The sequence below is a fragment of the Salvelinus alpinus genome, chromosome 30 (assembly GCF_045679555.1).
Source record: "Salvelinus alpinus chromosome 30, SLU_Salpinus.1, whole genome shotgun sequence".
NCBI lineage: Eukaryota > Metazoa > Chordata > Actinopteri > Salmoniformes > Salmonidae > Salvelinus > Salvelinus alpinus.
Genome location: NC_092115.1, coordinates 4,762,061 through 4,788,212, shown reverse-complemented (window position 1 = coordinate 4,788,212; position 26,152 = coordinate 4,762,061). Strand labels below are relative to the sequence as shown.

At 49.6% G+C, this 26,152-nt stretch overlaps 1 protein-coding gene across 2 annotated transcripts in view; it reads right to left on the bottom strand.

The window, feature by feature from the left end:
• Positions 1 to 26,152, bottom strand: part of LOC139560603 (microtubule cross-linking factor 1-like) — a 207,668-nt gene that overhangs the window by 72,843 nt on the left and 108,673 nt on the right. Inside the window, exon 8 of one of the 2 annotated variants that reach the window (XM_071377531.1) lies at positions 19,467 to 19,637. The exons of the other annotated variant lie outside the window; for it this stretch is intronic. Within the exon in view, the coding sequence (XP_071233632.1) occupies positions 19,467 to 19,637 (171 nt within the window). The remainder of the gene's footprint in view (positions 1 to 19,466; positions 19,638 to 26,152) is intronic. 2 annotated transcript variants of the gene reach the window in all.

Below are 26,152 nucleotides of genomic sequence, written 5' to 3'. Positions count from 1 at the left end.
CCAGAGCCCTGAAGAGAGTCTTTAACCAGGCCCCAGAGCCCTGGAGAGAGTCTTTAACCAGGCCCCAGAGCCCTCAAGAGAGTCTTTAACCAGGCCCCAGAGCCCTGGAGAGAGTCTTTAACCAGGCCCCAGAGCCCTGGAGAGAGTCTTTAACCAGGCCCCAGAGCCCTGGAGAGAGTCTTTAACCAGGTGCCAAAGCCCTTAAGAGAGTCTTTAACCAGGCCCCAGAGTCCTGAAGAGAGTCTTTAACCAGGCCCCAGAGCCCTGAAGAGAGTCTTTAACCAGGCCCCAGAGTCCTGAAGAGAGTCTTTAACCAGGCCCCAGAGTCCTGAAGAGAGTCTTTAACCAGGCCCCAGAGCCCTGAAGAGAGTCTTTAACCAGGCCCCAGAGCCCTGAAGAGAGTCTTTAACCAGGCCCCAGAGTCCTGAAGAGAGTCTTTAACCAGGCCCCAGAGTCCTGAAGAGAGTCTTTAACCAGGCCCCAGAGCCCTGAAGAGAGTCTTTAACCAGGCCCCAGAGCCCTGAAGAGAGTCTTTAACCAGGCCCCAGAGCCCTCAAGAGAGTCTTTAACCAGGCCCCAGAGTCCTGAAGAGAGTCTTTAACCAGGCCCCAGAGCCCTGAAGAGAGTCTTTAACCAGGCCCCAGAGTCCTGAAGAGAGTCTTTAACCAGGCCCCAGAGCCCTGAAGAGAGTCTTTAACCAGGCCCCAGAGACCTGAAGAGAGTCTTTAACCAGGCCCCAGAGCCCTCAAGAGAGTCTTTAACCAGGCCCCAGAGTCCTGAAGAGAGTCTTTAACCAGGCCCCAGAGCCCTGAAGAGAGTCTTTAACCAGGCCCCAGAGCCCTGAAGAGAGTCTTTAACCAGGCCCCAGAGCCCTGAAGAGAGTCTTTAACCAGGCCCCAGAGCCCTCAAGAGAGTCTTTAACCAGGCCACAGAGTCCTGAAGAGAGTCTTTAACCAGGCCCCAGAGCCCTGAAGAGAGTCTTTAACCAGGCCCCAGAGTCCTGAAGAGAGTCTTTAACCAGGCCCCAGAGCCCTGAAGAGAGTCTTTAACCAGGCCCCAGAGCCCTGAAGAGAGTCTTTAACCAGGCCCCAGAGTCCTGAAGAGAGTCTTTAACCAGGCCCCAGAGCCCTGAAGAGAGTCTTTAACCAGGCCCCAGAGCCCTCAAGAGAGTCTTTAAACAGGCCCCAGAGCCCTGAAGAGAGTCTTTAACCAGGCCCCAGAGCCCTGAAGAGAGTCTTTAACCAGGCCTCAGAGCCCTGAAGAGAGTCTTTAACCAGGCCCCAGAACCCTGGAGAGAGTCTTTAACCAGGCCCCAGAGCCCTGGAGAAAGTCTTTAACCAGGCCCCAGAGCCCTGAAGAGAGTCTTTAACCAGGCCCCAGAGCCCTGAAGAGAGTCTTTAACCAGGCCCCAGAGCCCTGAAGAGAGTCTTTAACCAGGCCCCAGAGTCCTGAAGAGAGTCTTTAACCAGGCCCCAGAGCCCTCAAGAGAGTCTTTAACCAGGCCCCAGAGCCCTCAAGAGAGTCTTTAACCAGGCCCCAGAGTCCTGAAGAGAGTCTTTAACCAGGCCCCAGAGTCCTGAAGAGAGTCTTTAACCAGGCCCCAGAGTCCTGAAGAGAGTCTTTAACCAGGCCCCAGAGTCCTGAAGAGAGTCTTTAACCAGGCCCCAGAGCCCTGAAGAGAGTCTTTAACCAGGCCCCAGAGCCCTGAAGAGAGTCTTTAACCAGGCCCCAGAGTCCTGAAGAGAGTCTTTAACCAGGCCCCAGAGCCCTGAAGAGAGTCTTTAACCAGGCCCCAGAGCCCTCAAGAGAGTCTTTAACCAGGCCCCAGAGTCCTGAAGAGAGTCTTTAACCAGGCCCCAGAGTCCTGAAGAGAGTCTTTAACCAGGCCCCAGAGCCCTGAAGAGAGTCTTTAACCAGGCCCCAGAGTCCTGAAGAGAGTCTTTAACCAGGCCCCAGAGCCCTGAAGAGAGTCTTTAACCAGGCCCCAGAGCCCTGAAGAGAGTCTTTAACCAGGCCCCAGAGCCCTCAAGAGAGTCTTTAACCAGGCCCCAGAGTCCTGAAGAGAGTCTTTAACCAGGCCCCAGAGCCCTGAAGAGAGTCTTTAACCAGGCCCCAGAGCCCTGAAGAGAGTCTTTAACCAGGCCCCAGAGCCCTGAAGAGAGTCTTTAACCAGGCCCCAGAGTCCTGGAGAGAGTCTTTAACCAGGCCCCAGAGCCCTGAAGAGAGTCTTTAACCAGGCCCCAGAGCCCTGAAGAGAGTCTTTAACCAGGCCCCAGAGTCCTGAAGAGAGTCTTTAACCAGGCCCCAGAGCCCTGAAGAGAGTCTTTAACCAGGCCCCAGAGTCCTGAAGAGAGTCTTTAACCAGGCCCCAGAGCCCTGAAGAGAGTCTTTAACCAGGCCCCAGAGTCCTGAAGAGAGTCTTTAACCAGGCCCCAGAGCCCTGAAGAGAGTCTTTAACCAGGCCCCAGAGCCCTGAAGATAGTCTTTAACCAGGCCCCAGAGCCCTCAAGAGAGTCTTTAACCAGGCCTCAGAGCCCTGAAGAGAGTCTTTAACCAGGCCCCAGAACCCTGGAGAGAGTCTTTAACCAGGCCCCAGAGCCCTGGAGAAAGTCTTTAACCAGGCCCCAGAGTCCTGAAGAGAGTCTTTAACCAGGCCCCAGAGTCCTGAAGAGAGTCTTTAACCAGGCCCCAGAGTCCTGAAGAGAGTCTTTAACCAGGCCCCAGAGTCCTGAAGAGAGTCTTTAAACAGGCCCCAGAGTCCTGAAGAGAGTCTTTAACCAGACCCCAGAGCCCTGAAGAGAGTCTTTAAACAGGCCCCAGAGCCCTGAAGATAGTCTTTAACCAGGCCCCAGAGCCCTCAAGAGAGTCTTTAACCAGGCCTCAGAGCCCTGAAGAGAGTCTTTAACCAGGCCCCAGAGTCCTGAAGAGAGTCTTTAACCAGGCCCCAGAGCCCTGGAGAAAGTCTTTAACCAGGCCCCAGAGTCCTGAAGAGAGTCTTTAACCAGGCCCCAGAGTCCTGAAGAGAGTCTTTAACCAGGCCCCAGAGTCCTGAAGAGAGTCTTTAACCAGGCCCCAGAGTCCTGAAGAGAGTCTTTAAACAGGCCCCAGAGTCCTGAAGAGAGTCTTTAACCAGACCCCAGAGCCCTGAAGAGAGTCTTTAAACAGGCCCCAGAGTCCTGAAGAGAGTCTTTAACCAGGCCCCAGAGCCCTGAAGAGAGTCTTTAACCAGGCCCCAGAGCCCTGAAGAGAGTCTTTAACCAGGCCCCAGAGTCCTGAAGAGAGTCTTTAACCAGACCCCAGAGCCCTGAAGAGAGTCTTTAACCAGGCCCCAGAGCCCTGAAGAGAGTCTTTAACCAGACCCCAGAGCCCTGAAGAGAGTCTTTAACCAGGCCCCAGAGCCCTGAAGAGAGTCTTTAACCAGGCCCCAGAGCCCTCCAGAGAGTCTTTAACCAGGCCCCAGAGCCCTGGAGAAAGTCTTTAACCAGGCCCCAGAGCCCTGGAGAGAGTCTTTAACCAGGCCCCAGAGCCCTGAAGAGAGTCTTTAACCAGGCCCCAGAGCCCTGGAGAGAGTCTTTAACCAGGCCCCAGAGCCCTCAAGAGAGTCTTTAACCAGGCCCCAGAGCCCTGGAGAGAGTCTTTAACCAGGCCCCAGAGCCCTGGAGAGAGTCTTTAACCAGGCCCCAGAGCCCTGGAGAGAGTCTTTAACCAGGTGCCAAAGCCCTTAAGAGAGTCTTTAACCAGGCCCCAGAGTCCTGAAGAGAGTCTTTAACCAGGCCCCAGAGTCCTGAAGATAGTCTTTAACCAGGCCCCAGAGTCCTGAAGATAGTCTTTAACCAGGCCCCAGAGCCCTCAAGAGAGTCTTTAACCAGGCCCCAGAGCCCTCAAGAGAGTCTTTAACCAGGCCCCAGAGCCCTCAAGAGAGTCTTTAACCAGGCCCCAGAGTCCTGAAGAGAGTCTTTAACCAGGCCCCAGAGCCCTGAAGAGAGTCTTTAACCAGGCCCCAGAGTCCTGAAGAGAGTCTTTAACCAGGCCCCAGAGCCCTGAAGAGAGTCTTTAACCAGGCCCCAGAGTCCTGAAGAGAGTCTTTAACCAGGCCCCAGAGCCCTGAAGAGAGTCTTTAACCAGGCCCCAGAGCCCTCAAGAGAGTCTTTAACCAGGCCCCAGAGCCCTGAAGAGAGTCTTTAACCAGGCCCCAGAGCCCTGAAGATAGTCTTTAACCAGGCCCCAGAGCCCTCAAGAGAGTCTTTAACCAGGCCCCAGAGCCCAGAAGAGAGTCTTTAACCAGGCCCCAGAGCCCTGAAGAGAGTCTTTAACCAGGCCTCAGAGCCCTGAAGAGAGTCTTTAACCAGGCCCCAGAACCCTGGAGAGAGTCTTTAACCAGGCCCCAGAGCCCTGGAGAAAGTCTTTAACCAGGCCCCAGAGTCCTGAAGAGAGTCTTTAACCAGGCCCCAGAGTCCTGAAGAGAGTCTTTAACCAGGCCCCAGAGTCCTGAAGAGAGTCTTTAACCAGGCCCCAGAGTCCTGAAGAGAGTCTTTAAACAGGCCCCAGAGTCCTGAAGAGAGTCTTTAACCAGACCCCAGAGCCCTGAAGAGAGTCTTTAAACAGGCCCCAGAGTCCTGAAGAGAGTCTTTAACCAGGCCCCAGAGCCCTGAAGAGAGTCTTTAACCAGGCCCCAGAGCCCTGAAGAGAGTCTTTAACCAGGCCCCAGAGTCCTGAAGAGAGTCTTTAACCAGACCCCAGAGCCCTGAAGAGAGTCTTTAAACAGGCCCCAGAGTCCTGAAGAGAGTCTTTAACCAGGCCCCAGAGCCCTGAAGAGAGTCTTTAACCAGGCCCCAGAGCCCTGAAGAGAGTCTTTAACCAGGCCCCAGAGTCCTGAAGAGAGTCTTTAACCAGGCCCCAGAGCCCTGAAGAGAGTCTTTAACCAGGCCCCAGAGCCCTGAAGAGAGTCTTTAACCAGACCCCAGAGCCCTGAAGAGAGTCTTTAACCAGGCCCCAGAGCCCTGAAGAGAGTCTTTAACCAGGCCCCAGAGCCCTCCAGAGAGTCTTTAACCAGGCCCCAGAGCCCTGGAGAAAGTCTTTAACCAGGCCCCAGAGCCCTGGAGAGAGTCTTTAACCAGGCCCCAGAGCCCTGAAGAGAGTCTTTAACCAGGCCCCAGAGCCCTGAAGAGAGTCTTTAACCAGGCCCCAGAGTCCTGAAGAGAGTCTTTAACCAGGCCCCAGAGTCCTGAAGAGAGTCTTTAACCAGGCCCCAGAGCCCTGAAGAGAGTCTTTAACCAGGCCCCAGAGTCCTGAAGAGAGTCTTTAACCAGGCCCCAGAGCCCTGAAGAGAGTCTTTAACCAGGCCCCAGAGCCCTCAAGAGAGTCTTTAACCAGGCCCCAGAGTCCTGAAGAGAGTCTTTAACCAGGCCCCAGAGTCCTGAAGAGAGTCTTTAACCAGGCCCCAGAGCCCTGAAGAGAGTCTTTAACCAGGCCCCAGAGTCCTGAAGAGAGTCTTTAACCAGGCCCCAGAGCCCTGAAGAGAGTCTTTAACCAGGCCCCAGAGCCCTGAAGAGAGTCTTTAACCAGGCCCCAGAGCCCTCAAGAGAGTCTTTAACCAGGCCCCAGAGTCCTGAAGAGAGTCTTTAACCAGGCCCCAGAGCCCTGAAGAGAGTCTTTAACCAGGCCCCAGAGCCCTGAAGAGAGTCTTTAACCAGGCCCCAGAGCCCTGAAGAGAGTCTTTAACCAGGCCCCAGAGTCCTGAAGAGAGTCTTTAACCAGGCCCCAGAGCCCTGAAGAGAGTCTTTAACCAGGCCCCAGAGTCCTGAAGAGAGTCTTTAACCAGGCCCCAGAGCCCTGAAGAGAGTCTTTAACCAGGCCCCAGAGCCCTGAAGAGAGTCTTTAACCAGGCCCCAGAGTCCTGAAGAGAGTCTTTAACCAGGCCCCAGAGCCCTGAAGAGAGTCTTTAACCAGGCCCCAGAGCCCTCAAGAGAGTCTTTAAACAGGCCCCAGAGCCCTGAAGAGAGTCTTTAACCAGGCCCCAGAGCCCTGAAGAGAGTCTTTAACCAGGCCTCAGAGCCCTGAAGAGAGTCTTTAACCAGGCCCCAGAACCCTGGAGAGAGTCTTTAACCAGGCCCCAGAGCCCTCAAGAGAGTCTTTAACCAGGCCCCAGAGCCCTCAAGAGAGTCTTTAACCAGGCCCCAGAGTCCTGAAGAGAGTCTTTAACCAGGCCCCAGAGCCCTGAAGAGAGTCTTTAACCAGGCCCCAGAGTCCTGAAGAGAGTCTTTAACCAGGCCCCAGAGCCCTGAAGAGAGTCTTTAACCAGGCCCCAGAGTCCTGAAGAGAGTCTTTAACCAGGCCCCAGAGCCCTGAAGAGAGTCTTTAACCAGGCCCCAGAGTCCTGAAGAGAGTCTTTAACCAGGCCCCAGAGCCCTGAAGAGAGTCTTTAACCAGGCCCCAGAGCCCTGAAGATAGTCTTTAACCAGGCCCCAGAGCCCTCAAGAGAGTCTTTAACCAGGCCCCAGAGCCCAGAAGAGAGTCTTTAACCAGGCCCCAGAGCCCTGAAGAGAGTCTTTAACCAGGCCTCAGAGCCCTGAAGAGAGTCTTTAACCAGGCCCCAGAACCCTGGAGAGAGTCTTTAACCAGGCCCCAGAGCCCTGGAGAAAGTCTTTAACCAGGCCCCAGAGTCCTGAAGAGAGTCTTTAACCAGGCCCCAGAGTCCTGAAGAGAGTCTTTAACCAGGCCCCAGAGTCCTGAAGAGAGTCTTTAACCAGGCCCCAGAGTCCTGAAGAGAGTCTTTAACCAGACCCCAGAGCCCTGAAGAGAGTCTTTAACCAGGCCCCAGAGCCCTGAAGAGAGTCTTTAACCAGACCCCAGAGCCCTGAAGAGAGTCTTTAACCAGGCCCCAGAGCCCTGAAGAGAGTCTTTAACCAGGCCCCAGAGCCCTCCAGAGAGTCTTTAACCAGGCCCCAGAGCCCTGGAGAAAGTCTTTAACCAGGCCCCAGAACCCTGGAGAGAGTCTTTAACCAGGCCCCAGAGCCCTGAAGAGAGTCTTTAACCAGGCCCCAGAGCCCTGGAGAGAGTCTTTAACCAGGCCCCAGAGCCCTGAAGAGAGTCTTTAACCAGGCCCCAGAGCCCTGGAGAGAGTCTTTAACCAGGCCCCAGAGCCCTCAAGAGAGTCTTTAACCAGGCCCCAGAGCCCTGGAGAGAGTCTTTAACCAGGCCCCAGAGCCCTGGAGAGAGTCTTTAACCAGGCCCCAGAGCCCTGGAGAGAGTCTTTAACCAGGTGCCAAAGCCCTTAAGAGAGTCTTTAACCAGGCCCCAGAGTCCTGAAGAGAGTCTTTAACCAGGCCCCAGAGCCCTGAAGAGAGTCTTTAACCAGGCCCCAGAGTCCTGAAGAGAGTCTTTAACCAGGCCCCAGAGTCCTGAAGAGAGTCTTTAACCAGGCCCCAGAGCCCTGAAGAGAGTCTTTAACCAGGCCCCAGAGCCCTGAAGAGAGTCTTTAACCAGGCCCCAGAGTCCTGAAGAGAGTCTTTAACCAGGCCCCAGAGTCCTGAAGAGAGTCTTTAACCAGGCCCCAGAGCCCTGAAGAGAGTCTTTAACCAGGCCCCAGAGCCCTGAAGAGAGTCTTTAACCAGGCCCCAGAGCCCTCAAGAGAGTCTTTAACCAGGCCCCAGAGTCCTGAAGAGAGTCTTTAACCAGGCCCCAGAGCCCTGAAGAGAGTCTTTAACCAGGCCCCAGAGTCCTGAAGAGAGTCTTTAACCAGGCCCCAGAGCCCTGAAGAGAGTCTTTAACCAGGCCCCAGAGACCTGAAGAGAGTCTTTAACCAGGCCCCAGAGCCCTCAAGAGAGTCTTTAACCAGGCCCCAGAGTCCTGAAGAGAGTCTTTAACCAGGCCCCAGAGCCCTGAAGAGAGTCTTTAACCAGGCCCCAGAGCCCTGAAGAGAGTCTTTAACCAGGCCCCAGAGCCCTGAAGAGAGTCTTTAACCAGGCCCCAGAGCCCTCAAGAGAGTCTTTAACCAGGCCCCAGAGTCCTGAAGAGAGTCTTTAACCAGGCCCCAGAGCCCTGAAGAGAGTCTTTAACCAGGCCCCAGAGTCCTGAAGAGAGTCTTTAACCAGGCCCCAGAGCCCTGAAGAGAGTCTTTAACCAGGCCCCAGAGCCCTGAAGAGAGTCTTTAACCAGGCCCCAGAGTCCTGAAGAGAGTCTTTAACCAGGCCCCAGAGCCCTGAAGAGAGTCTTTAACCAGGCCCCAGAGCCCTCAAGAGAGTCTTTAAACAGGCCCCAGAGCCCTGAAGAGAGTCTTTAACCAGGCCCCAGAGCCCTGAAGAGAGTCTTTAACCAGGCCTCAGAGCCCTGAAGAGAGTCTTTAACCAGGCCCCAGAACCCTGGAGAGAGTCTTTAACCAGGCCCCAGAGCCCTGGAGAAAGTCTTTAACCAGGCCCCAGAGCCCTGAAGAGAGTCTTTAACCAGGCCCCAGAGCCCTGAAGAGAGTCTTTAACCAGGCCCCAGAGCCCTGAAGAGAGTCTTTAACCAGGCCCCAGAGTCCTGAAGAGAGTCTTTAACCAGGCCCCAGAGCCCTCAAGAGAGTCTTTAACCAGGCCCCAGAGCCCTCAAGAGAGTCTTTAACCAGGCCCCAGAGTCCTGAAGAGAGTCTTTAACCAGGCCCCAGAGTCCTGAAGAGAGTCTTTAACCAGGCCCCAGAGTCCTGAAGAGAGTCTTTAACCAGGCCCCAGAGCCCTGAAGAGAGTCTTTAACCAGGCCCCAGAGCCCTGAAGAGAGTCTTTAACCAGGCCCCAGAGTCCTGAAGAGAGTCTTTAACCAGGCCCCAGAGCCCTGAAGAGAGTCTTTAACCAGGCCCCAGAGCCCTCAAGAGAGTCTTTAACCAGGCCCCAGAGTCCTGAAGAGAGTCTTTAACCAGGCCCCAGAGTCCTGAAGAGAGTCTTTAACCAGGCCCCAGAGCCCTGAAGAGAGTCTTTAACCAGGCCCCAGAGTCCTGAAGAGAGTCTTTAACCAGGCCCCAGAGCCCTGAAGAGAGTCTTTAACCAGGCCCCAGAGCCCTGAAGAGAGTCTTTAACCAGGCCCCAGAGCCCTCAAGAGAGTCTTTAACCAGGCCCCAGAGTCCTGAAGAGAGTCTTTAACCAGGCCCCAGAGCCCTGAAGAGAGTCTTTAACCAGGCCCCAGAGCCCTGAAGAGAGTCTTTAACCAGGCCCCAGAGCCCTGAAGAGAGTCTTTAACCAGGCCCCAGAGTCCTGGAGAGAGTCTTTAACCAGGCCCCAGAGCCCTGAAGAGAGTCTTTAACCAGGCCCCAGAGCCCTGAAGAGAGTCTTTAACCAGGCCCCAGAGTCCTGAAGAGAGTCTTTAACCAGGCCCCAGAGCCCTGAAGAGAGTCTTTAACCAGGCCCCAGAGTCCTGAAGAGAGTCTTTAACCAGGCCCCAGAGCCCTGAAGAGAGTCTTTAACCAGGCCCCAGAGCCCTGAAGAGAGTCTTTAACCAGGCCCCAGAGCCCTCAAGAGAGTCTTTAACCAGGCCCCAGAGTCCTGAAGAGAGTCTTTAACCAGGCCCCAGAGCCCTGAAGAGAGTCTTTAACCAGGCCCCAGAGCCCTGAAGAGAGTCTTTAACCAGGCCCCAGAGCCCTCAAGAGAGTCTTTAACCAGGCCACAGAGTCCTGAAGAGAGTCTTTAACCAGGCCCCAGAGCCCTGAAGAGAGTCTTTAACCAGGCCCCAGAGTCCTGAAGAGAGTCTTTAACCAGGCCCCAGAGCCCTGAAGAGAGTCTTTAACCAGGCCCCAGAGCCCTGAAGAGAGTCTTTAACCAGGCCCCAGAGTCCTGAAGAGAGTCTTTAACCAGGCCCCAGAGACCTGAAGAGAGTCTTTAACCAGGCCCCAGAGCCCTCAAGAGAGTCTTTAAACAGGCCCCAGAGCCCTGAAGAGAGTCTTTAACCAGGCCCCAGAGCCCTGAAGAGAGTCTTTAACCAGGCCTCAGAGCCCTGAAGAGAGTCTTTAACCAGGCCCCAGAACCCTGGAGAGAGTCTTTAACCAGGCCCCAGAGCCCTGGAGAAAGTCTTTAACCAGGCCCCAGAGCCCTGAAGAGAGTCTTTAACCAGGCCCCAGAGCCCTGAAGAGAGTCTTTAACCAGGCCCCAGAGCCCTGAAGAGAGTCTTTAACCAGGCCCCAGAGTCCTGAAGAGAGTCTTTAACCAGGCCCCAGAGCCCTCAAGAGAGTCTTTAACCAGGCCCCAGAGCCCTCAAGAGAGTCTTTAACCAGGCCCCAGAGCCCAGAAGAGAGTCTTTAACCAGGCCCCAGAGCCCTGAAGAGAGTCTTTAACCAGGCCCCAGAGTCCTGAAGAGAGTCTTTAACCAGGCCCCAGAGCCCTGAAGAGAGTCTTTAACCAGGCCCCAGAGCCCTGAAGAGAGTCTTTAACCAGGCCCCAGAGTCCCGAAGAGAGTCTTTAACCAGGCCCCAGAGCCCTGAAGAGAGTCTTTAACCAGGCCCCAGAGTCCTGAAGAGAGTCTTTAACCAGGCCCCAGAGCCCTGAAGAGAGTCTTTAACCAGGCCCCAGAGCCCTGAAGAGAGTCTTTAACCAGGCCCCAGAGCCCTCAAGAGAGTCTTTAACCAGGCCCCAGAGCCCTGAAGAGAGTCTTTAACCAGGCCCCAGAGCCCTGAAGAGAGTCTTTAACCAGGCCCCAGAGCCCTGAAGAGAGTCTTTAACCAGGCCCCAGAGCCCTGAAGAGAGTCTTTAACCAGGCCCCAGAGTCCTGAAGATAGTCTTTAACCAGGCCCCAGAGTCCTGAAGAGAGTCTTTAACCAGGCCCCAGAGCCCTGAAGAGAGTCTTTAACCAGGCCCCAGAGCCCTCAAGAGAGTCTTTAACCAGGCCCCAGAGCCCTCAAGAGAGTCTTTAACCAGGCCCCAGAGTCCTGAAGAGAGTCTTTAACCAGGCCCCAGAGCCCTGAAGAGAGTCTTTAACCAGGCCCCAGAGCCCTGAAGAGAGTCTTTAACCAGGCCCCAGAGCCCTGAAGAGAGTCTTTAACCAGGCCCCAGAGCCCTGAAGAGAGTCTTTAACCAGGCCCCAGAGTCCTGAAGATAGTCTTTAACCAGGCCCCAGAGCCCTCAAGAGAGTCTTTAACCAGGCCACAGAGTCCTGAAGAGAGTCTTTAACCAGGCCCCAGAGCCCTGAAGAGAGTCTTTAACCAGGCCCCAGAGTCCTGAAGAGAGTCTTTAACCAGGCCCCAGAGCCCTGAAGAGAGTCTTTAACCAGGCCCCAGAGCCCTGAAGAGAGTCTTTAACCAGGCCCCAGAGTCCTGAAGAGAGTCTTTAACCAGGCCCCAGAGCCCTGAAGAGAGTCTTTAACCAGGCCCCAGAGCCCTCAAGAGAGTCTTTAAACAGGCCCCGGAGCCCTGAAGAGAGTCTTTAACCAGGCCCCAGAGCCCTGAAGAGAGTCTTTAACCAGGCCTCAGAGCCCTGAAGAGAGTCTTTAACCAGGCCCCAGAACCCTGGAGAGAGTCTTTAACCAGGCCCCAGAGCCCTGGAGAAAGTCTTTAACCAGGCCCCAGAGCCCTGAAGAGAGTCTTTAACCAGGCCCCAGAGCCCTGAAGAGAGTCTTTAACCAGGCCCCAGAGCCCTGAAGAGAGTCTTTAACCAGGCCCCAGAGTCCTGAAGAGAGTCTTTAACCAGGCCCCAGAGCCCTCAAGAGAGTCTTTAACCAGGCCCCAGAGCCCTCAAGAGAGTCTTTAACCAGGCCCCAGAGCCCAGAAGAGAGTCTTTAACCAGGCCCCAGAGCCCTGAAGAGAGTCTTTAACCAGGCCCCAGAGTCCTGAAGAGAGTCTTTAACCAGGCCCCAGAGCCCTGAAGAGAGTCTTTAACCAGGCCCCAGAGCCCTGAAGAGAGTCTTTAACCAGGCCCCAGAGTCCCGAAGAGAGTCTTTAACCAGGCCCCAGAGCCCTGAAGAGAGTCTTTAACCAGGCCCCAGAGTCCTGAAGAGAGTCTTTAACCAGGCCCCAGAGCCCTGAAGAGAGTCTTTAACCAGGCCCCAGAGCCCTGAAGAGAGTCTTTAACCAGGCCCCAGAGCCCTCAAGAGAGTCTTTAACCAGGCCCCAGAGTCCTGAAGAGAGTCTTTAACCAGGCCCCAGAGCCCTGAAGAGAGTCTTTAACCAGGCCCCAGAGCCCTGAAGAGAGTCTTTAACCAGGCCCCAGAGCCCTGAAGAGAGTCTTTAACCAGGCCCCAGAGCCCTGAAGAGAGTCTTTAACCAGGCCCCAGAGTCCTGAAGATAGTCTTTAACCAGGCCCCAGAGTCCTGAAGAGAGTCTTTAACCAGGCCCCAGAGCCCTGAAGAGAGTCTTTAACCAGGCCCCAGAGCCCTCAAGAGAGTCTTTAACCAGGCCCCAGAGCCCTCAAGAGAGTCTTTAACCAGGCCCCAGAGTCCTGAAGAGAGTCTTTAACCAGGCCCCAGAGCCCTGAAGAGAGTCTTTAACCAGGCCCCAGAGCCCTGAAGAGAGTCTTTAACCAGGCCCCAGAGCCCTGAAGAGAGTCTTTAACCAGGCCCCAGAGCCCTGAAGAGAGTCTTTAACCAGGCCCCAGAGTCCTGAAGATAGTCTTTAACCAGGCCCCAGAGTCCTGAAGAGAGTCTTTAACCAGGCCCCAGAGCCCTGAAGAGAGTCTTTAACCAGGCCCCAGAGTCCTGAAGATAGTCTTTAACCAGGCCCCAGAGCCCTGAAGAGAGTCTTTAACCAGGCCCCAGAGCCCTGAAGAGAGTCTTTAACCAGGCCCCAGAGCCCTGAAGAGAGTCTTTAACCAGGCCCCAGAGCCCTGAAGAGAGTCTTTAACCAGGCCCCAGAGCCCTGAAGATAGTCTTTAACCAGGCCCCAGAGCCCTCAAGAGAGTCTTTAATGCATGGAGCCCCAGACCGAGGGTGATTGACCGTCATCTTGAACTTCTTCCATTTTCTAATAATTGCGCCAACAGTTGTTGCCTTCTCACCAAGCTGCTTGCCTATTGTCCTGTAGCCCATCCCAGCCTTGTGCAGGTCTACAATTTTATCCCTGATGTCCTTACACAGCTCTCTGGTCTTGGCCATTGTGGAGAGGTTGGAGTCTGTTTGATTGAGTGTGTGGACAGGTGTCTTTTATACAGGTAACGAGTTCAAACAGGTGCAGTTAATACAGGTAATGAGTGGAAAACAGGAGGGCTTCTTAAAGAAAAACTAACAGGTCTGTGAGAGACGGAATTCTTACTGGTTGGTAGGTGATCAAATACTTATGTCATGCAATAAAATGCTAATTAATTACTTAAAAATCATACAATGTGGTTTTCTGTATTTTTGTTTTAGATTCCGTCTCTCACAGTTGAAGTGTACCTATGATAAAAAATTACAGACCTCTACATGCTTTGTAAGTAGGAAAACCTGCAAAATCGGCAGTGTATCAAATACTTGTTCTCCCCGCTATATTTATTATTTACAGTATGTAGCCTACACCCCCCTACATATTTATTATTTACAGTATGTACACTCCCCTAAATACTTATTATTTACAGTATGTACACTCCCCTACATATTTATTATTTACAGTATGTACACTCCCCTCTCCTGGGTGATGGGGCGGTGTGCAACAGGCACTGGCCTTTCTCACCTATATGAATGAACCGAATATGTTGACCGAATCAATTTAATTACACTTTTAATTTATATGTAATAAAAAGTCTCATTAAAGTTTGGTGACATATTCTGATGCCTTTCTGATGTCAACATTGGTGTGGACACGAGAGGCTGTAGCCAATAGCATAGTCTATCACCTACATTTAGACATGTAGGTTAACTATTTATGGACATTTACAGACACATGTTTTTTACAGAATAGCTAGTGTTTTTATTTTGTTTTTCAAAATCAATTTAATTGGCTATTTTGGTTAATACCTTTGGTGCCTTGGCAGACGGCCTTGATGCCCTGGCATATTGGGGATATAACCTGCGACCGTGATCCAGTCGGGAACTGCATTTCTGCCCCAGCTGTGTCCCTCAGCTGTACCCCCAAAACATCAACCAGACAACACACAGTAACTATCAGAGCTGTACCCCCAAAACATCAACCGGACAACACACAGTAACTATCAGAGCTGTACCCCCAAAACATCAACCGGACAACACACAGTAACTATCAGAGCTGTACCCCCAAAACATCAACAGGACACAACACAGTTACCATCAGAGCTGTACCCCCAAAACATCAACAGGACACAACACAGTTACCATCAGAGCTGTACCCCCAAAACATCAACCGGACAACACACAGTTACTATCAGAGCTGTACCCCCAAAACATCAACCAGACAACACACAGTAACTATCAGAGCTGTACCCCCAAAACATCAACCAGACAACACACAGTAACTATCAGAGCTGTACCCCCAAAACATCAACCGGACAACACACAGTAACTATCAGAGCTGTACCCCCAAAACATCAACCGGACAACACACAGTAACTATCAGAGCTGTACCCCCAAAACATCAACAGGACACAACACAGTTACCATCAGAGCTGTACCCCCAAAACATCAACCGGACAACACACAGTTACTATCAGAGCTGTACCCCCAAAACATCAACCAGACAACACACAGTAACTATCAGAGCTGTACCCCCAAAACATCAACCGGACAACACACAGTAACTATCAGAGCTGTACCCCCAAAACATCAACCGGACAACACACAGTAACTATCAGAGCTGTACCCCCAAAACATCAACAGGACACAACACAGTTACCATCAGAGCTGTACCCCCAAAACATCAACCGGACAACACACAGTTACTATCAGAGCTGTACCCCCAAAACATCAACCAGACAACACACAGTAACTATCAGAGCTGTACCCCCAAAACATCAACCAGACAACACACAGTAACTATCAGAGCTGTACCCCCAAAACATCAACTGGACAACACACAGTAACTATCAGAGCTGTACCCCCAAAACATCAACCGGACAACACACAGTTACTATCAGAGCTGTACCCCCAAAACATCAACCAGACAACACACAGTTACTATCAGAGCTGTACCCCCAAAACATCAACCAGACAACACACAGTTACCATCAGAGCTGTACCCCCAAACCCCACACAGTTACCCTCAGAACAGGCCAAAATAATAGCCTGGATACCAATGTTTGGCAACGACACGGAGTACAAGGAGTGAAATGTCATAACTGTCAAATCCTAATTTAAAATCTGTGGGCTCGAGATTTACCATTTATCGAGATTTATCATTGACGTCAACGCAGGATTAAAACAAAAATACATGCATGAATCTCAAGTTTGAAATCCAGAGGCTTCTTCCAAACAGAAGAAGTCTGTAACCCTATGGACTGTATAGTACAGTACATAACCCTAGTGAAGTCTGTAACCCTATAGACTGTATAGTACAGTACATAACCCTAGTGACGTCTGTAACCCTACAGACTGTATAGTACAGTACATAACCCTAGTGACGTCTGTAACCCTATAGACTGTATAGTACAGTACATAACCCTAGTGACGTCTGTAACCCTACAGACTGTATAGTACAGTACATAACCCTAGTGACGTCTGTAACCCTTCAGACTGTATAGTACAGTACATAACCCTAGTGACGTCTGTAACCCTATAGACTGTATAGTACAGTACATAACCCTAGTGACGTCTGTAACCCTACAGACTGTATAGTACAGTACATAACCCTAGTGATGTCTGTAACCCTATAGACTGTATAGTACAGTACATAACCCTAGTGAGGTCTGTAACCCTATAGACTGTATAGTACAGTACATAACCCTAGTGACGTCTGTAACCCTTCAGACTGTATAGTACAGTACATAACCCTAGTGACGTCTGTAACCCTATAGATTGTATAGTACAGTACATAACCCTAGTGACGTCTGTAACCCTACAGACTGTATAGTACAGTACATAACCCTAGTGACGTCTGTAACCCTATAGACTGTATAGTACAGTACATAACCCTAGTGACATCTGTAACCCTACAGACTGTATAGTACAGTACATAACCCTAGTGACGTCTGTAACCCTATAGACTGTATAGTACAGTACATAACCCTAGTGAGGTCTGTAACCCTACAGACTGTATAGTACAGTACATAACCCTAGTGAGGTCTGTAACCCTATAGACTGTATAGTACAGTACATAACCCTAGTGACGTCTGTAACCCTATAGACTGTATAGTACAGTACATAACCCTAGTGACGTCTGTAACCCTACAGACTGTATAGTACAGTACATAACCCTAGTGACGTCTGTAACCCTACAGACTGTATAGTACAGTACATAACCCTAGTGACGTCTGTAACCCTACAGACTGTATAGTACAGTACATAACCCTAGTGACGTCTGTAACCCTACAGACTGTATAGTACAGTACGTAACCCTAGTGACGTCTAATGGGCGTGTGTTCTGTGATCTGTGATCTAATTGGACTGGGTTCTGTGTTCTAATGGGACTGTGTTCTGTGATCTGTGATCTAATGGGACTGTGGTCTGTGTTCTAATGGGACTGTGTTCTGTGATCTAATTGGACTGGGGTCTGTGTTCTAATGGGACTGTGTTCTGTGTTCTAATTGGACTGGGGTCTGTGTTCTAATTGGACTGGGTTCTGTGTTCTGTGATCTAATTGGACTGTGGTCTGTGGTCTAATGGGTCTGTGTTCCATCCGTATTTGTAGAACTGCTCATCATCATCATCATTATTATCTCTTTCTAACTCTTCTTCCATCTTATTCCTCTCTCTCTCTCTCTCTCTCTCTCTCTCTCTCTCCTCCTCCTCCTCCTCCTCCTCCTCTTTCTCCTGAAATGTAAATCACACAGAGCACTAATTCTACTATACCAAAGCTGCTTTTTCATTCATCCTCTCATTCATTCACTCTCTCCACCTCCCAGATTATGTTAGAGGGGAAACTGAAATCCCACCTCCCAACTGTAACAATATATTCAGACACCACATCCCTGGTCAGAGTGTTTGTCGTTACATAATAGTGTCCAATTTCTCTGTGACAGTATAAGCCATCAGGTCCTCGATGACCTTTTCTGCTCTCGATGGCTAAGCTAAACCGTGTTTATCAAACAGAGAATACGTCACGCACGTCAACATCTGATGCCGAGTCGAGTAACAGCAGTTCTGTGTCTGTGGGTGGAGCATCTATCTGTTATACAGTACCGTGTGTGTGTGTGTGTGGTGTGTGGTGTGTGGTGTGTGGTGTGTGTGTGTGTGTGTGTGTGTGTGTGTGCGCGTGCGCGTGCGCGTGCGTGTGCGTGTGCGTGTGTGTGTGTGTGTGTGTGTGTGCGTGTGTGTGTGTGTGTGTGTTATTGGAAGCTAAAGCACCTATCTGATGTACTGTAGCTACATGACACTATGCTGAGTCAGAGATGATAATCTCTGTGTGTGCAGATGAAAGCACAATATGGGAAAAATAGCACGGTCGCTGTGTCACAGACTTTAGAGGGCTCCCCGCATGTCCAACAACATTCAACACCCTGCCCCCCCCCCTATACACCCTGCCCCCCCATACACCCCCCCCCCCCCCAATACACCCTGCCCCCCCATACACCCCCCCCCCCCCAATACACCCTGCCCCCCCCCCCCAATACACCCCCCCCCCAATACACCCTGCCCCACCTCCCAATACACCTGCCCCCCCAATACACCCTGCCCCCCCCCCCCCCCCTCCCATACACCCTAGTAATAGACTGAAAATTGTCAAAGACTTCAGCCACCCTAGTAATAGACTGTTCTCTCTGCTACTGCACGCCAAGCGGTACCGGAGCGCCAAGTCTAGGACCCAGAGGCTCCTAAACAGCTTCTACCTCCAAGCCATAAGACTCCTGAACATCTAATCAAATGGCTACCCAGACTATTTGCATTGACCCCCCTTTTACACTGCTGCTTCTCTCTGTTATTATCTATGCATAAGTCACTTTAATAACTACCTACATGTATATATTACCTCAATTAGCTCGACTAACCCGGTGCCCCTCCACATTAACTCTGTACCAGTACCCGCTGTATATAGCCTCCACATTGACTCTGTACCGGTACCCCCTGTATATAGCCTCCACATTGACTCTGTACCGTAACACCCTGTATATAGCCTCCACATTGACTCTGTACCGTAACACCCTGTATATAGCCTCCACATTGACTCTGTACTGGTACCCCCTGTATATAGCCTCCACATTGACTCTGTACCGTAACACCCTGTATATAGCCTCCACATTGACTCTGTACCGGTACCCCCTGTATATAGCCTCCACATTGACTCTGTACCGTAACACCCTGTATATAGCCTCCACATTGACTCTGTACTGGTACACCCTGTATATAGCCTCCACATTGACTCTGTACCGTAACACCCTGTATATAGCCTCCACATTGACTCTGTATTGGTACCCCCTGTATATAGCCTCCACATTGACTCTGTACCGGTACCCCCTGTATATAGCCTCCACATTGACTCTGTACCGGTACCCCCTGTATATAGTCTCCACATTGACTCTGTACCGGTATCCCCTGTATATAGCCTCCACATTGACTCTGTACCGTAACACCCTGTATATAGCCTCCACATTGACTCTGTACCGTAACACCCTGTATATAGCCTCCACATTGACTCTGTACCAGTCCCCCCTGTATATAGCCTCCACATTGACTCTGTACCGTAACACCCTGTATATAGCCTCCACATTGACTCTGTACCGTAACACCCTGTATATAGCCTCCACATTGACTCTGTACCGGTACCCCCTGTATATAGCCTCCACATTGACTCTGTACCGGTACCCCCTGTATATAGCCTCCACATTGACTCTGTACCGGTACCCCCTGTATATAGCCTCCACATTGACTCTGTACCGGTACCCCCTGTATATAGCCTCCACATTGACTCTGTACTGGTACCCCCTGTATATAGCCTCCACATTGACTCTATACCGTAACACCCTGTATATAGTCTCGCTATTGTTATTTTACTGCTGTTATTTAATTATTTGTTACTTCATTTCTTATTTTTGTTGGTATTTTTCTTACAATTGCATTGTTGGTTAAGGGCTTGTAAGTAAGCATTTCACTGTAAGGTCCAAAACATGTTGTATTCGGCGCATGTGACTAATAGAATTTGATTTAATTTGACTGTCTGTCTGTCCTTAGTCAGTCCTACAGTAGCATGGTATGATCAGTCCTACAGTAGCATGGTATGATCAGTCCTACAGTAGCATGGTATGATCAGTCCTACAGTAGCATGGTATGATCAGTCCTACAGTAGCATGGTATGATCAGTCCTACAGTAGCATGGTATGATCAGTCCTACAGTAGCATGGTATGATCAGTCCTACAGTAGCATGGTATGATCAGTCCTACAGTAGCATGGTATGATCAGTCCTACAGTAGCATGGTATGATCAGTCCTACAGTATGTGGTAAAAGACAGGGAGGTAGAGAGATGGAAGAGGCACTGACCTCCAGTCTTAAAGAAGCCAGGAAGGGTCTGTGGTATCTAGTGTGTCCCAGGATGGCTCCCCTGTTCTGGGCCGGACCCTGAGGAAGAGCCCCCTGGCTCTGGCCCTGGGTCTCCACGGCTCGCTCCTGTCCTAGACGCCACTCCAGCTCATCCCTCACACCGGACCGTGACTGAAGGGGTGGGGGTCAGGGGTCAAGGGGTGGAGGGAGTAGAAATGCATGAAGTGGATTGGTGGGTGAACGAACAGAGATGAACGACCACGAACAAACAGAGGAAGAAATAAAAATACAAAAATGGGTAAAAAGAGAGAAAACCAAATTGCAAAAAATGTACTGAAAACTAAGAGAACAGACTGACGGAACAGGAAATGAAGAAAAGCACAAAGAGAAAGACCAACTTAAAGACCGCGGCGTACGAGAGAGACGAGAAGAGGACTAGAACGAGGATGAGCAACAGGATGAGTTGAAACATCTGAAGGATGAACACAAAAGAGGAGAAAAAAGAGAGGGATCGGGGGGGGAAGAATGCAAAAACACTGTTTATGAAGCGCATGCAATGAGGGCTACAAGACTCCAAACACACAGCTGATACAACAGCAGACTGCAGATAGATTAGCTAGCACACCAACAGCTGATAGATCGATACCACAGCAGACTGCAGATAGATTAGCTAGCACGCCACCAGCTGATAGATACCACAGCAGACTGCAGATAGATTAGCTAGCACGCCAACAGCTGATAGATACCACAGCAGACTGCAGATAGATTAGCTAGCACACCAGCCATAGATACCACAGCAGACTGCAGATAGATTAGCTAGCACGCCAACAGCTGATAGATACCACAGCAGACTGCAGATAGATTAGCTAGCACGCCAACAGCTGATAGATACCACAGCAGACTGCAGATAGATTAGCTAGCACGCCAACAGCTGATAGATACCACAGCAGACTGCAGATAGATTAGCTAGCACACCAGCCATAGATCGATACCACAGCAGACTGCAGATAGATTAGCTAGCACACCAGCCATAGATCGATACCACAGCAGACTGCAGATAGATTAGCTAGCACACCAACAGCTGATAGATGCCACAGCAGACTGCAGATAGATTAGCTAGCACGCCAACAGCTGATAGATACCACAGCAGACTGCAGATAGCTTAGCTAGCACGCCAACAGCTGATAGATACCACAGCAGACTGCAGATAGATTAGCTAGCACGTCAACAGCTGATAGATACCACAGCAGACTGCAGATAGATTAGCTAGCACGCCAACAGCTGATAGATACCACAGCAGACTGCAGATAGATTAGCTAGCACGCCAACAGCTGATAGATACCACAGCAGACTGCAGATAGATTAGCTAGCACGTCAACAGCTGATAGATACCACAGCAGAATGCAGATAGATTAGCTAGCACGCCAACAGCTGATAGATACCACAGCAGAATGCAGATAGATTAGCTAGCACGTCAACAGCTGATAGATAACACAGCAGAATGCAGATAGATTAGCTAGCACGTCAACAGCTGATAGATACCACAGCAGACTGCAGATAGATTAGCTAGCACGTCAACAGCTGATAGATACCACAGCAGACTGCAGATAGATTAGCTAGCACACCAGCCATAGATCGATACCACAGCAGACTGCAGATAGATTAGCTAGCACGCCAACAGCTGATAGATACCACAGCAGACTGCAGATAGATTAGCTAGCACACCAGCCATATATCGATACCACAGCTGACTGCAGATAGATTAGCTAGCACGCCAACAGCTGATAGATACCACAGCAGACTGCAGATAGATTAGCTAGCACGCCAGCCATAAATATTAACCACAGCTGACTGCAGATAGATTAGCTAGCACACCAGCCATAGATCGATACCACAGCAGACTGCAGATAGATTAGCTAGCACGCCAACAGCTGATAGATACCACAGCAGACTGCAGATAGATTCGCTAGCACGCCAGCCATAGATAGATACAACAGCAGACTGCAGATAGATTCGCTAGCACGCCAACAGCTGATAGATACCACAGCAGACTGCAGATAGATTAGCTAGCCCGCCAACAGCTGATAGATACCACAGCAGACTGCAGATAGATTAGCTAGCATACCACCAGCTGATAGATACCACAGCAGACTGCAGATAGATTAGCTAGCATACCACCAGCTGATAGATACCACAGCAGACTGCAGATAGATTAGCTAGCACGCCAGCCATAGATAGATACCACAGCAGACTGCAGATAGATTAGCTAGCACACCAGCCATAGATAGATACCACAGCAGACTGCAGATAGATTAGCTAGCACACCAGCCATAGATCGATACCACAGCAGACTGCAGATAGATTAGCTAGCACACCACCAGCCATGCAATAGCAAAAAAAACTCTACACACGTGCAATGCCGTTATTTTAACGTTTTTACACTGTTAAACGTGACTCTTTATTAGACTTTATCATTCTACATGACTTTAACTTTATCTTGTTTTCTTTGAGTAGAAGGCAAACCGTGTCCTTCAAGCTTGTGAGAATGTTTGTTTGTAGTAGCTGTTAGTTGAGTAACAGTATGCCCCACCCACCCTAACCATAATTAGGATTCTACAGGCGAACGGATTAAAACAGTGGCACAGGTATTATCCCTATATTCAATTTCAAAAGAGAATCAAACATTTTTTATAAAAAATGTATTCGTTGAATAATTCCAAAAAGGCCCAATCATGGTGTAAAGAGCAAACTGTTTATTAACATACTGTCTCAAACAGCGGTACCAGCGGTGGACGACAACGGACAGAAGGCGAAGGGACCGGCAAGGTTCTTCCACAGGCAACTCCTCATTCTGACTTTGATTGATTGGTTGATTTGTTAATTGATTGCTTGATCAATTGTGGGGAAAAGCCATATGGAAGAAGCTGCCAACCCCCCCCCCCCCCCCCCCCCCCCCCCCTCCCCCCCTCCCACTGAGTTGAAGCAGACATCTGCATGTGGGTATGGGTATGCGGACGCAGCTCTGAAAGCGAGCGTGAGGGCGTGAGGGATGGTGAATGGGGACGGGAGAAGGGAGGTGGTGGTGCTGGGTGGCTGAGCCGGGTGACTCAAGGTGGGACAGGCACTGCTGTGGCACCTCTGCTGGTCGTTTGGTTGTCTTGTGTTTCTCAGTCCATCTCCGAGGACACCAAGTGTGTTCAAGCCCAGCACTAACACACCTGATTCAACTAAACAGCTAATCACCCAGCCCATGATTATTAGTACTGGACTAGGAACCTCAAGCAATGGATGGGGAGCATTGGTCTGAAGGACCGTGTTTACACAGTCAGACAAATTCTGATCTTTTTTTCCTCACACTAATTGGTCTTCTCACCGATCACATCAGATCTTTTCACACCAGATCTTATCTGAGTGGTCAAAAGACCAATTAGTGTGAATTAAAAACAAATCTGAATTGGGCTACCTGTGTAAACGCAGCCATCACCATCTCTGCCTGGTTCCTGCTGGTCTTTACTGATCTAGTGGTGCATTCAAACAGAGGGGCTCTATGGACTTTCTGTAGATGTGTCATGTAAGGGGTCATGTAGGGGTCATGTAGGGGTCATGTAGGGGTGTAGTGGGCCGTTTGTTTGTTTTTGTCTCACATAGTGTGTTGAACCTGGGACAAATGTGAAAGAGGGTCATGTAGGGGTGTAGTGGGCCGTTTGTTTGTTTTTGTCTTGTGTTGAACCTGGGACAAATGTGAAAGAAAGTTCAAAAATAAACATGACTTGTGTTCTGAGTGGGTAGTCTTCTGATAAAGCAGACATGGGTCTGTATCCCAAACGGCACCCTATTCCCTATATAGTGCACTACTTTTGACCAGTGCTGGCTCTGGTCAAATCTAGTGCACTACACGGGGAATAGGGTGCCATTTCAGACGCAACCCCAAGCTAGTTATAATGAATGGTTTTGTGTATTTGACACGCTACGCTGCATTAGCATCACATTTAGAGAATGGGAATGGCTCTACTAATGACCCCCCTTGGCGTTTTATACTGTTTACATCCAGTAGTAATGGACTCTACCATTCACACAGACTCCCCTTGGCGCTTTATACTGTTTACATCCAGTAGTAATGGACTGTACCATTTACACAGACTCCCCTTGAGGTTTTATACTGTTTAAATCCAGTAGTAATGGACTCTACCATTTACACAGACTCCCCTTGGCGTTTTATACTGTTTACATCCAGTAGTAATGGACTCTACCATTTACACAGACTCCCCTTGAGGTTTTATACTGTTTACATCCAGTAGTAATGGACTGTACCATTTACACAGACTCCCCTTGAGGTTTTATACTGTTTACATCCAGTAGTAATGGACTGTACCATTTACACAGACTCCCCTTGAGGTTTTATACTGTTTACATCCAGTAGTAATGGACTGTACCATTTACACAGACTCCCCTTGAGGTTTTATACTGTTTACATCCAGTAGTAATGGACTGTACCATTTACACAGACTCCCCTTGAGGTTTTATACTGTTTACATCCAGTAGTAATGGACTGTACCATTCACACAGACTCCCCTTGGCGTTTTATACTGTTTAAATCCAGTAGTAATGGACTCTACCATTTACACAGACTCCCCTTGGCGTTTTATACTGTTTAAATCCAGTAGTAATGGACTCTACCATTTACACAGACTCCCCTTGGCGTTTTATACTGTTTAAATCCAGTAGTAATGGACTCTACCATTTACACAGACTCCCCTTGGCGTTTTATACTGTTTAAATCCAGTAGTAATGGACTGTACCATTCACACAGACTCCCCTTGGCGTTTTATACTGTTTACATCCAGTAGTAATGGACTCTACCATTTACACAGACTCCCCTTGGCGTTTTATACTGTTTACATCCAGTAGTAATGGACTGTACCATTCACACAGACTCCCCTTGGCGTTTTATACTGTTTAAATCCAGTAGTAATGGACTCTACCATTTACACAGACTCCCCTTGGCGTTTTATACTGTTTAAATCCAGTAGTAATGGACTGTACCATTTACACAGACTCCCCTTGGCGTTTTATACTGTTTACATCCAGTAGTAATGGACTCTACCATTTACACAGACTCCCCTTGGCGTTTTATACTGTTTACATCCAGTAGTAATGGACTGTACCATTTACACAGACTCCCCTTGGCGTTTTATACTGTTTACATCCAGTAGTAATGGACTCTACCATTTACACAGACTCCCCTTGGCGTTTTATACTGTTTAAATCCAGTAGTAATGGACTCTACCATTTACACAGACTCCCCTTGAGGTTTTATACTGTTTACATCCAGTAGTAATGGACTCTACCATTTACACAGACTCCCCTTGAGGTTTTATACTGTTTAAATCCAGTAGTAATGGACTGTACCATTTACACAGACTCCCCTTGGCGTTTTATACTGTTTACATCCAGTAGTAATGGACTCTACCATTTACACAGACTCCCCTTGGCGTTTTATACTGTTTAAATCCAGTAGTAATGGACTCTACCATTTACACAGACTCCCCTTGGCGTTTTATACTGTTTAAATCCAGTAGTAATGGACTGTACCATTTACACAGACTCCCCTTGGCGTTTTATACTGTTTACATCCAGTAGTAATGGACTGTACCATTTACACAGACTCCCCTTGGCGTTTTATACTGTTTACATCCAGTAGTAATGGACTGTACCATTTACACAGACTCCCCTTGGCGTTTTATACTGTTTACATCCAGTAGTAATGGACTCTACCATTTACACAGACTCCCCTTGGCGTTTTATACTGTTTAAATCCAGTAGTAATGGACTCTACCATTTACACAGACTCCCCTTGAGGTTTTATACTGTTTACATCCAGTAGTAATGGACTCTACCATTTACACAGACTCCCCTTGAGGTTTTATACTGTTTAAATCCAGTAGTAATGGACTGTACCATTTACACAGACTCCCCTTGGCGTTTTATACTGTTTACATCCAGTAGTAATGGACTCTACCATTTACACAGACTCCCCTTGGCGTTTTATACTGTTTAAATCCAGTAGTAATGGACTCTACCATTTACACAGACTCCCCTTGAGGTTTTATACTGTTTAAATCCAGTAGTAATGGACTCTACCATTTACACAGACTCCCCTTGGAGGTTTTATACTGTTTACATCCAGTAGTAATGGACTCTACCATTTACACAGACTCCCCTTGGAGGTTTTATACTGTTTACATCCAGTAGTAATGGACTCTACCATTTACACAGACTCCCCTTGAGGTTTTATACTGTTTACATCCAGTAGTAATGGACTGTACCATTTACACAGACTCCCCTTGAGGTTTTATACTGTTTAAATCCAGTAGTAATGGACTCTACCATTTACACAGACTCCCCTTGGCGTTTTATACTGTTTAAATCCAGTAGTAATGGACTCTACCATTTACACAGACTCCCCTTGGCGTTTTATACTGTTTAAATCCAGTAGTAATGGACTGTACCATTCACACAGACTCCCCTTGGCGTTTTATACTGTTTACATCCAGTAGTAATGGACTCTACCATTTACACAGACTCCCCTTGGCGTTTTATACTGTTTACATCCAGTAGTAATGGACTGTACCATTCACACAGACTCCCCTTGGCGTTTTATACTGTTTAAATCCAGTAGTAATGGA